The sequence below is a fragment of the Hyperoodon ampullatus genome (genome assembly GCF_949752795.1).
Source record: "Hyperoodon ampullatus genome assembly, chromosome: 5".
Lineage (NCBI taxonomy): Eukaryota > Metazoa > Chordata > Mammalia > Artiodactyla > Ziphiidae > Hyperoodon > Hyperoodon ampullatus.
The window spans coordinates 140,446,124-140,459,106 of NC_136918.1; the positions used below are offsets into that span (position 1 = coordinate 140,446,124).

General features: G+C 35.0%; 1 protein-coding gene across 1 annotated transcript in view; it reads right to left on the reverse strand.

Annotated features, from left to right (window-relative positions):
• BRWD1 (bromodomain and WD repeat domain containing 1) overlaps nt 1-12,983 on the reverse strand; it is a 111,664-nt gene that overhangs the window by 34,446 nt on the left and 64,235 nt on the right. The window contains exons 21-25 of the mRNA XM_079704143.1: nt 12,085-12,216; nt 5,420-5,514; nt 3,025-3,214; nt 1,228-1,353; nt 1,025-1,132 (exon numbers count right to left, since the gene is read on the reverse strand). Of these exons, the coding sequence (XP_079560269.1) occupies nt 1,025-1,132; nt 1,228-1,353; nt 3,025-3,214; nt 5,420-5,514; nt 12,085-12,216 (651 nt within the window). The remainder of the gene's footprint in view (nt 1-1,024; nt 1,133-1,227; nt 1,354-3,024; nt 3,215-5,419; nt 5,515-12,084; nt 12,217-12,983) is intronic.

The following is a 12,983-nucleotide window of genomic DNA, read 5'->3' on the forward strand; positions in this document are numbered from 1 at the left end:
GAATGTATCTAAAGCCAAATTCATAGAAGTAGAGCCGCTGAGTTTTTTCGTCTTCTAATAGTTAATGAAAGTATCAAAAATATGAAGTATAAAGATTAAAAATCACCTGTAATACTACTCTACATGTAATCACCACTAACATTTTAATGTATTTATTTTGGTTGACCATATGTCTTTAAATTTTTATCATAACCAAAACCAGAATTTCACATCCCGTTTTTCCTCTTAGTAACACACTGTGAATACCTAACATTCATTCTACAAACATTTTAAAAGCCTCGGTAACATGGTGGGCTCTACATAGTAGCCAAATGTGTGAATATATCATGGTTTGGTTCGTTCAGTACTGTGGGATATCTGGATTTTTTCCTGATTTTTTGTTTTTATAAACAGTGATACAGAATTTAAATTTATATGCACTCTGGTTGTTTCCTAAATTACCAAAAGTAGAACTGCTGATTTAAAAGGTCTAAATATTTTCAGTTTCAATTCCAACTGCCAAGATACCCTATAGGGAGCCTGCACCTGTTTCATGCACCCTTATCACCAAGTTGAACAACTATTAACAAACCTAAACCTTTGCTACTTGTTAAAACATGGTATTTTCTTTCTTTAAATGTTAAAAATATGTATATACATAAAACTGGTTAAGTACAGAGAAGCTAAAGTTTTTTCTGTATTTTATTACATGTGAGGTCGAACCTTTTTTTCCAATTTGTATTGGTTTTTTTGAAAACTTGCACTTCTTTTGAAAATCTGTTCTGGGTACAGTCATTTTAAGATTAATGACATATACAGCCAAGCTACCTTCCAATAATGTACAGAGTGCCCAGTGACAAGCATGTCTTCTGACTAGACCTTAATGCTTAGCAGGTAATAGCAGAAATGTTTTTAAGTTGGAAATTAACAGAAAGGTAGTAATGAAGTATACCTCCAAGTAGGTTATTTTTAATGGATTTATAAATAATTTAACTATACATGTATGTGGTAAATGTTTAATGATTCAATAATACCATCATCTTACCCTAAGATCCATTTTTCTCCATGGCTCCTTGTTAGGGTTCAGTTCATAAATGTTATTTCTTCTGACAGCCTCAATATAAGCTTCATGACCCTGTCGAAAATATATTACCTACAAAAGGGAAGTATACATTTAAAAATAAAAACCTAAGAGTAATATTAATTTTACGTTCCATTATTCACATTTTTAAACTTTATTACTCTCACCTCATCACCCATTTGAGGCACAAAAGGAGACTTCCGAAGTGTGGTGTCAGTTATCCAAACCGGAGGATGAAATTCATATAAACGTTCCATGTTTGCAAGCTCTGCCTGAGTCATCCTCCGCAGATTCTGCCAAGGGGAAGAGAACAAAGTTTAATAGAATAGAAAGGGGCAGCGTGCACTGTTTAATTGAAAAACAAAAGACTTCACCATTCAGAATGGTTGTTTTATTAGCATGTCACCTAATGATTAGTTTTTAAACAGCATACATATTTGGTTCTTTAACATACACAGGAACATTATCAGCTGTGCAAGCATTGTAGATCTACCAAGCACTTTCCTAGCGTCTCCTGAATTTCTAACAGATTCTGCATAGCACTTTACATCCTATGAAGCGGGTCTAATTTCCAGCTGGATCCTCTTCAACACATTAAGGCTGCTTTGCCAAGACTCCACAGTGAATTTCACCACAGACTAATCATCTCAGGGAGTCTACTCTTGATTTGAGGTTTTAAGACTGATAATTTTACATATGGTATCACATGTGGAATCTAAAATATGATACAAATGAACTTTTATGAAATAGAAACAGACTCACAGACACAGAGAACAACTAGTGGTTGCCAAGGGGGAGGGGGGTGGTACAGGGATGGAATGGGAGTTTGGGGTTACCAAATGCAAACTATTATATTTAGGATGGATAAACAACAAGGTCCTACTGTATAGCACAGGGAACTATATTCAATATTCTGTGATAAACCATAATGGAAAAAAATTTTTTTTAAAAAGACTGGTAATTTAAAAATATAACCACAAATTCTTTGATACTCCTCCTTTCCTCTTTAAGAGGTGGAGCCTAGGTATCCTCCACTCAATGTGGGCTCCAACTACTTCTAACAAATTGAAAAAAGCAGAAGTAACAATGTGCAACTTCTAAGACTAGGTCATAAAAGGCTTAGCCCTTGCTTAATTTTTGGATTACTTGCTCTGGGGACAATCAGCTACCATGTCAAGATGACACCCAAGCAGCCCTATCGAGAGGCCCATATGGTGAGGAACTGAGGCCAGCAGCCAACTGTCCCATGAACAAACTTCAAAGGTCCACCCCCAGTCAAGGCTTTAGACAACTGTGACCCAAGCTAACATGATGACTGCAACATCATGAGCCAAAAATCAGCTAATCAGCTCCCAAATTCCTGATTCATCAAAACATGAAATACTACATGTTTCTTGTTTTTAAGCTAAGTTCCAAGATGATCTGTTACACAGCAATAGATACCTAACACAAAGACATAGCATCTTTAAATAACAACAGCTACCTATATGACAGGAGCACATGTAGCACTGTACATGGAACAAGGTATAGCAATATTACAATTAGGAGAAAAGTATGAAGACAGAACATGTCAAATGAAAATGGGAAACAGGACAACAGCAGACAAAACAAGAAGAAAGGATCTTAAAATGCCTTGAAGTATATTTTTGGTGTTGGAACTGGAGGACAAAATAAGAGTTATGGTGGGGATCTGAGCAAAACAGAGCTTTCCCTCTAAGTTACAGATTCAGAAAGGTGTAAGTGCCAAGTCCAACTCAGAGCAGATTAGAGAAGTTTTAATAACCAAGGAGATTTTCCAAAAATAAGTTTGTTTGCGTTTTACGTTTGACTCCTGATGATGTATATTGATCAAAAAAATAATAATAATAAAGCCTCCAAATTCCCAAAGATTTCTAATTCCTAAATATGGACAGAAACTATAAAAGTGTAGATAGATGGTATTTTTAAAGATATACTTTTCTTACCTCTTTTTTAGGCTTATTTTCTTTCTTTCTCTTTCGTCTCCTTTTTGGAGGAGATACATTCTCAGTAGACATTTCGTCCTCTGAACTACTACGAAACCGAGTAATTCGTCGACGGGATGACGTTCGTAAAGGAGGCTGCAGGTTGATGCCTGCGTCGGCCGTCCAATCAGAGTATCTAGATGAAGAGCCGCTAGGGAGGAAAACAGTCTCAGTCATACAGAACCAGAATCTAAGCCCTAAGAGTAAATTCATCCTACAACCTTAAGAGAGGAGAGACAACAAGGAGGAAAGAAAAGATCCTGGGAAGCTTCGACTGCCCTCCCTATCAGTGCATATTGAAATGACCAGAGACCATGAGAAGGAGAAAAATCTTCACTGACACTGGGAATTAGGAAAGGATATGAGCCTGAGAAATTTTTTCTAAGTATAATTTGGATGAGACCTCATAGAAGGCAACATCTAGAGCCAACTAATAACTCCCTTTCCAAAAGTGAAGTGTAGCTACGAAAGCAGGAGAGACTGTGCTGAAGAGCAGCGCGGCCCCTAAACCGTAGGAGGCTCCAAAATGGGGCTAGAATTTCTAACTGGAAGGACAAACCGTCAGTGACTACACTGAGAGCCACAAAGAAAGCACAGAACAGAAAGCTCTAAGTGGACAAAGCTTCTTGCCAAGAGGGGGACTCTCCCTGATACGAGAAAAGATCCCAGAGAGGGCCTAGTCCTAACCTACCCTGGAGCAAAAGCAGAGTCAAACAGGAAACTAGAAAACTAGCCCCTGGCCCACTCCCAGCTTTAGCAAACACAGAAAAGGATAAAAATCCTCTACTGGGGCCATCATTGTCCAACCACATACCTCTCAGGCTTGATAAAACACACAGTTCCAAAAGCTATTACAAATATTATTTTTGTATTATATTTTATGTTATAAAAAGAGCTGTTTTAAAAATCTTAAGAGCATCTGCTTTGTACAATAAAATTCAAGAAAAGTTGAATTAAAAGACAGTGAATATAGAGACAGGAAGGACAGTGGTGGGTGCCAGGGGTGGGTGGCGTGGAGTGGCGAACTGCTGTTTAGTAGGTACACAGTCTTGGTTTTGCAAGACGAAATGAGTTCTGGAGATTGGGTGCACAACACTGTGAATGTACTTAACACTACTGAACTGTACAATTAAAAACAGTTAAGATGGTGAATTTTATGTTCTGTATATTTCACCACAATTAAAATTAAGTTAACAAACAAAAACAAGGTTAGACAAGTGCTCTAGAAATCACTCCAGCTCCTAAGCATAACAGAATAAAAGAAGACAAGAAAGGAAGCCAGGAGTATGGTATGGTGGTGTGTAAAGCACAGTATCAATGGAAATTAAAATAATCTGAGTCCTATTTAGAAGGGAGAATTTTCTAGACTTGGTGATGGAAATGTTATGAAGAGAGAATGATGTCCAGGTTTCTGGCTGGAGCATTTGCCAGGACAAAGTTGACATTTACCAAGACAAGGAACAGATGTTAACATCTTAGTCCCATGAAATTTGGATACCAAAACTAAACAAAAGATAATACGTATGATAAAATAAAGTTTATATTTTAAGGCAGGACAAGAAAAGTTAAACATAAAATTCTCTCTCTGTGTCCATTTGGGCCTCCACCCTCCCTAATGTGCAGCGGGCATTGGCATTACACATTAACTAGAGCTGCTCAAAGATGGGAGTGCCTGCTCAACAGTAAAGATCAAATTTTTTTCTTTCTTCTGACATTAGCAATTTAACTTCTTAAAAGAATAACATTCTTTCCCAGCTCTGTAGGGGGTCACAGTACTTGGTGCTCACTTTGTAAAAGTTTACCTGGACTACGTATCCTTGGTGAACTTTATATAAAATAGCAGTATGTCATCCTGATGTACCATCATTTGTCTTGAAAATGTACATGACCATGCCTTCAGCTTCTAACAGGTGGAACAGTTCTCAGAGCTTCCTGAGAATCTGCTTCCCGGTTATAATCCTCAGTTTGGCTTGAATAAAATTCCTTTTTTTTTTCTTCTTGATAATTAATTGAACTTTCATCAACATATGCACTAACTAGTAATAAATTTAACGGTGATTTTACCACAAAGACATTGTATACTCCTCTTTATAAACGTAGCCCAAGACTAAATTGATGTTTTGAGTACACATATTTACACTGTTGGCTCAAATGTTTTATAGTCCAAAAAAAAAAAACTCAAAATATTTAGAAACAGCTGTTAATCCAGCTTTCTTCTCCTTTTAAATGTACTAAAAACTCAATGTTAGTTGTTCCACAGTTGGAAGCTCTTACACCTTGAATGCCATTCAAGTATGATTCCATTCAGCGTCAAGGCTAAAATGCTTAGAAGATTAAAACGAGTAAAAACAGGTACCTTGAACTCTCACTGTCACTTTCACTTCTTCTATCACTTTTCCATTCTTCTTCTTCAGAAGAACAAGAACCTTCACTTTGATCACAGGAAGTCTCCTAATTTTGTGAGGGGGAGAAAAATAAAATAAAAATCTTGATCTCTGAGATTAAATAACACAAGGCAAGAGAAACCACACAGTCATTCTAATCATCTCAGGAGTAAGTATGATAACCGGGTAATAAAATAGGTAAACTTAAAACAAAAAGCAAGTGTCTTTACTACATCCTTTTTCTTATCAAAGAATTAGGCAATAGAAAATATTTGTGAGACTTAACACTACTACTATTTACAAAATAAACTGATACAAGAGGCCATTCTCTGAGCAAAGTTAATAAGTCAATGTAAATGTTCTCAGTGTTTTGGACTCAAGCCACTGTAGCAGGTGGGTAGTGGTATCTCATTTTACTTTCAATTCTCTAATGACATATGATGTTGAGCACCTTTTCATGTGCTTATCTGCCATCTGTATATCTTCTTTAACGAAGTCCCCGTTAGATCTCTTGTTGAGTTTTAAATTGGGTTGTGTTCTTATTGAGTTTTAAGAATACAAGTCCTGGGCTTCCCTGGTGGCACAGTGGTTAAGAATCTGCCTGCCAATGCAAGGGACACAGGTTCAAGCCCTGGCCCGGGAAGATCCCACATGCCGCAGAGCAACTAAGCCCGCGCGCCACAACTACTGAGCCTGAGCTCTAGAGACCGCAAGCCACAACTACTGAGCCCATGTGCCACAACTACTGAAGCCTGCTCGCCTAGAGCCCATGCTCCACAACAAGAGAAGCCACGACAATGAGAAACCCGCGCACCGCAACGAAGAGTAGCCCCTGCTCACCGCAACTAGAGAAAGCCCACACACAGCAACAAAGAACCAACACAGCCAAAAATTAATTAATTAATTAATTAATTATTTTTAAAAAAAAGACCTTCCCGGTCCTTTTCTCAAAAAAAAAATTAAAAAAATAAGAAGAATACAAGTCCTACCACCTAGAGGGGCGGGATAGGGAGGGTGGGAGGGAGACGCAAGAGAGAGGAGATATGGGGATATATGTATATGTATAACTGATTCACTTTGTTATAAAGCAGAAACTAACACACCATTGTAAAGCAATTATACTCCAATAAAGATGTTAAAAAAAATTTTTTTAATAAAAAAAAGGAATACAAGTCCTTTATCAGACATGAGTTTTACATGTATTTTCTCCCAGTCCATGGCTTGTCTTTTCATTCTCTTAACAGTATCTTTCAGGCTTTTCTATTTGTCAAATTTTGCTTTCATGGATCAGGCTATTGGAATTGTATCTAAAAAGTGATCATCACACCCAAGGTCACCTAGATTTTTATTATACGTTATCTTTTAGAAATTTTATAATTTTGTGTTTTATATTTACATTAAGTTTAGGATATATTTTGAGTTAATTTTTATGAAAAGACTGTGTCTAGATTTTTTTTTTTTTTGCATGTGGATATCCAGTTGTTCCACACCACTTGTTGAAAAGACAACGCTTTGTCCATTGAGTTGTCTTTGTTCCTCCATCAAACACTAGCTGAGTATACTTTTATTGGTCTACTTCTGGGTTCCTTATTCTATTCCATTCATGTATTTGTCTATTTTTTCACCAGTATGACACTGTCTTGAAAACTGGAGATTTATACTAAGTCTTAATGTCAAGTAGTATCTATCAGTCCTGCACCTTTGTTGTTCTTCAGTATTGTTAGCTATTCTGGGTCATTTTTTTCTCCAAACAAACTTCAGAATCTCTTTGCCAATATCCACAAAATAAACTTGCTGGGATTTTGACTGGAACTGTGTTGAATCTATAGATGAAGTTGGGAAGAAATAATATCTTAAAAAGATGTGAAGCACAGGAACTCTCATTCACTGTTCATCAGAATACAAAATGTAACACAACCACTTTGGATAATAGTTGGGCAGTTTCTTACAGAGCTAAATATAGACTTATCATAGAGGAAAATTAAACTCATATTACTAGATAGTCCATGTGAAAAGGCCACCTACTGTTTGATCCAACTATATGACATTCTAGAAAAGTCAAAACTATGTAAACAGTAAAAAGATCAGTGGTTGCCCGTAGCTCAGGAAGAGGGAGGGAGTGATGATTAAGTACAGCAGAGGGGGGTTTAGGACAGTGGAACTATTCTGTATGATACTACTATGGTAGATACATAACATTATGCATTTGTCTAAACCCATACAACACAGAGTGACCCCTAATGTAAACTACAGAATTTAGTTAATGATAATGTATAAAATTGGTTCATCAGTTGTAGCAAATGTACCTCACTAAATCAAGATGTTATTAATAGGAAACACTTAGGGAAACAGTATATGGGAAATCGCTGTACTTACTGTGTAATTTTTTTTAAACCTGAAACACCTAAGTCTTTAAAGGAAGAGAGGGGAACAAGCAGCTGATTCCCACAACCCTAATAGCTGCCGTCTACTTTAAATTCTGGTCTTGGATACTAAGCAGGCACTTTTAAATTGAGATACAACCTTTTCCTGTAACAGCTACTTACATTAAGTGAATCATAAATGGATAATGAAAATTCCATGGAGAAACAAAACTAAAAAGATGGAATTGCAAGGAAATAGCTGTTTTGTTTACTTCATTTGAGTAGGCAAAATGCAAAGTAAACATATTCTTAAAAAATGTTCCTCAAAATGTGAGCCCAATGCTATTCAAGGAGTACAGATTCCTAGGCCAACCACACTAGATCTACTCAACAGAAGTCTGCTTTTTATGCTCAAAATAGACTTATAAGAAATCACAGTAATAAAATAAACTCTTAAAATCTACTACCTGGAAATCATGCATTCTGGGAAAAAGTTTTAAATGTTTTATCTGCATTAACTCTCAAAATACTTCTGTAAACAGAGGCAGGGTTAAGATAAAGCTAATGAAACTTAAGTTTCAGAGGCTTTCGATTTAACTTGCCTACCAAGGCCCTGTGTCTATTTGTAACTTTGAATTCTTTTTCTAAAGACCGTCCCTAAAATTATACAAGATTCCAACCCCAAAAATCTTGGATCCGTCTTGCCAATGAGTTTTGTATTATCTCAAGTCACTACCTGACCACTACTACCTTTTCATATATAGAGAAACTCAAGGCTAAGAAATGTAAAGAAATACGCCTGGGATCACAGAAGAGTAAGTATAAGAAATGGAATCAGAAACCAGGCCAACTCTAAAACCCATACTTTTTCTACTATCAGTGCTTTCCAAACCAAAGAGTAATGGAACCAACATACACATATACACAACAATCTCCACCCATCTGCAACACTCAGGAGAATGAATTCATACCACTGTAGGAGGTAAACTACTGTAACACAAAATTATGACTTATCTTAAAAGGTCAAGTGGATTTAACATTCTACTTTATACTTGTGTTAATTTAGAAGTTCCCCATTAATTGCAAATAAACCAAATTAAGATATAAAATCATAAGATTAATACTACTGATCTAAAAATTAAAACTCAATCTATAATCATTCCTGATTTTTCAGAAACACTTAAGAAAATAAGAATTAGTTGATGTTTCCCTAGTGTAATATATATGTATACTGTAGAAACCTAAAACAAAGCATCCTACTTATTGTGAAAATAGCAGACACATTTCCACTGACAACAGGAATATGGTCCACTATCCCACTAGTATTCAACAAGGTACTGGAAGTATTAAACACTGCAATTAGACAAGAAAAATCAATTAAAAGTATAAAAATTAGAAGGGAAGTAGTAAAACTGAATACTGTATAAATGAGAGTGTACCTGGAAAACTTCACAGAATTCAATGATAAAATTAACTCAAAAATACAGTAATGTAGCAGGGTGGAAAAAATTAAAACTTGAAGGGGGAAAAAGGCCAAAAACACAATAGAAAAATGGCCAAAAGGCATGATACACAATGCACAAAGATGAAAAAGACTCTAAATATATAAAAATATGTACAACTTCACACATAAGAGAAATGTAAACTACACTGTAAATAAACCAAAGACAAAAGGACAAATATTGTGATTACATGAGGTACCTAAAATAGGCAAATTCATAGAGACAGAAAGTATAAGAGAGGTTACCAGGGGCTGGGAAGAGAAGGAAATGGGGAGAGTTCTTGTTTAATGAGTACAGAGCTGCTGTTCAGGATGATGAAAAAGTGCTAGAAATTAAGAGCAGTGATGGTTGCATACATCTGTAAATGCAGTTACTGCCACTGAACTGTATACTTAAAACCAGCTAATGGTAAATTTCATGTTACATATAATATTCTATCACATAAAAGAATAGCCAAAACATATAAAAAATAAAACTAAGATACCATCTCTCGCCAATTAAACTGGCAAAACTTAGAAAGTGTAACACACTCTGTTGGTAAACAGTAAGAAAACGGACACTCTCCTACGCCACAGGGAGAAAAGCAAGTTGGAATTCTCCTTTAGGAGGAATTTTTATCAGCATCTCATAAGATGCAAACATGTTTATCTTTGGGCCCAGCAATCCCATTTCAAGGAATGTACCCCGCCCCCGATAACATCTCCATCATTAGACAAATACATACATCTACAAGATTATTCATTGTAGCATTATTTAAAATGAAAATGCTGTAAACATCCTAAATACCCATAACCAGGAGAGTGGTTAAATAAACTCTGTTACAATCAGATAACTTAAATATGATGCAACTCTTTAAAAAGAAATAAATAAATAAGGAAGGCATTTATGAACTGATACAAAGTGATTTTAAGAATATTTTAAGTGAAAAAACCCAAGTGCAAAAGAGTATCTGTGGTATGTGACATTTTGTGTACAAAAGGAGAAATAATATACATGTATCTAATTGAGTACATAGGGGAAAGAAGAAAAAAAAAAAACACAGGAAAGATATGCCAGAAACTAGTGAGGACGGATGAGAACATTTATCATAATTACCCCAAATCATTAAAGGTTAAAACATGCTCAAAACATATAAAGAAGAAGAAAATAAATAAGAAAGGTCTTACACAAAATCATTTAAGTGAATGGTTAGCAGCTAACATTATTGGATATTATTAGGCAGTGTTTTAAACACTTTACATGGTTAACTAAACGAATTCTCAAAACACCTCTGAGGGACATACTATTAATTACTTTTACAGATATAGGCAGAGGCACAAAAGTTAAACCAACTTGTTGAAGTAGAAGAATCTGGATTTAAATTCAAACCCTATGTTTGACTACTACTCTAATGCTTTATAGAGGAATTCAAATAAATTGTTCATCCTTATGTAATATTTCAATCCTCAAAACATTACTGATTAGAAAATACTAACATTCTAATATTAACCTTTAAAAACTCTTTACAGAAATACTGGTTTCCCCAAAAAAAATCAAAAAGAAGAACAGTAACTTACATATGATTACTGTAAGTCAAGAAAAGGGTTAAGACAAAGACTTCTTAGATATGACGGCAAAAGCACAAGCAACTAAGGAAAAAACAAACTAGACTTCATCAAAATGTAAAACTTTTGTGCTTCAGCGGAAACAAGCAAAGAAGTGAAAAGACAATCCAATAAATGGGAGAATATATTTCAAAGTCATACATCTGATATAAAGAATTTGTATCCAGAATGTATAAAGAACCCTTATAGCAATATAAAAGACAACCAAATTGAAAAATGGGCCAGAGATTTGCATAGATATTTCTCCAAAGACATACAAGTGGAAAACAGCACATGAAAACATGTTCAACATCATTAGTCATTAGGGGAATGTAATCAAAACCACAGTGAGATACCATTTCACATCCACGAGGACAACTGAAATCAAAAGGACAGAACATAGCAAGTGTGGACAAGGATCTGGAGAAACTGGAAACTTCATACATTACTGACTGGGAACATAAAATAATACAGCCACTTTGGAAAACAGTCTGGCAATTCCTCAAAAGGTTAAAATACGGAGTTACCATATGACCCAGCAAATTGACTCACAGATATAAACCCAAATGAATTGAAAACTTATGGCCAAACAAAACCCTGTACATTAATGCTGATAAGGAACAACATCCATAACAGTCAAAAAGTAGAAATAATACTGATGAGTGGGTAAACAAATTGTGGTCTATTCATATAATGGAATATTGGGCAATGAAAAAGAATGAAGTATTCATCCATGCTATACATGGAATCAGCCTTGAACATTACATAGTAAGTGAAAACAGGCAGTCACAAGATCATACTGTATGCTTCCATTAAATGAAATGTCCAGAATACAAATATCCACGGGGATAGAAAGATTAGTGGTTGCCAGGGGCTTGGGTGGACTGGGAATGGGAAGTACCTGCAAATGGGTACAGGGTTTCTTTTTAGGTGATTAAAATATTTTGAAATTAAATAGTGGTGGTGATGGTACAATTCTGTTAATATACTAAAATAAAACCACTGGATTGTACACTTATATGGTATAACAAAGCTGTTCAAAATTGTTAAGAGAAATTCAAAATGTGAAATTTCATCTTAATCTCTAGAGAATACGATACTTTCACAAAATTTCAAGGTAGATTCAAAGTAAAGAATTAAGACAAATTATTCAAGATTATTTTATATATTTTAAAGTTATGAAACTCACATGTCTTACGGAGCTTGAAGATTCATTTCCAGAAGACAACTCAAGCCGTCCAAGATTTCTTCTACCATAATTTGGATATTTACGCCTACATGTCCTCTGCCTAGACTGTGACATCAAAGCCACGGAATCAGACTGAAACACAAACATGCAGATGAAAATCAACACTTAAGTAAGTACATCTTCAATAAAGTATTTCGCATTCTATCTAATCCCAAAAGGATTTAAGGCAAAAAATAATAATAATAATAATAGTTCAAAAAATAAAATATTCTTGAATGGGTATTTTTGCCACATACTGTTAACCAAGATTGGTTTTTGTTACTTTTAAGATATTTAGAAGACATGGCTAAATTTAGGCACATTAGATCATCATTTTCCAAACTAAACCATAAGTTAATTGGCTTACCATAAATTAGATAAGAATAACTATAATCCAAAAAAGAAATCACCTTAAAATACATATCTCAGAAGTGAAAATATATATTCATATATTATGATGCAGTAAGCAACCTTAAGGAATATATCACTGTGTGAATACACAGGTATAGAGAAATATCTGAAATGATCCTCAAATATCAATCCTAGTTACTTCCAGGTTTTAACTTTTTGGATGATTTGTTGTCAGTACTTTTCAGTTGTGCTTGAATTTTTTAAATATCTTTTTTTTTTTAATTAAAACAAAATAATTAAATAATCTTTTAAAATCAGCCAAATAAAATAGCTAGATTGAAACGGCGGAGGGGGCGGGCACATGCTATTCCTACAACACTGAAGTCACGCATGCGAGATCCCTCAGTGAAAGTACATATTCCCAGAACTGATATATAAATCAATTTTCACGTTAGTGCCATATGTTTGATAATCATTGGAATGTTTTATCATTTCAACATATCCTGAAC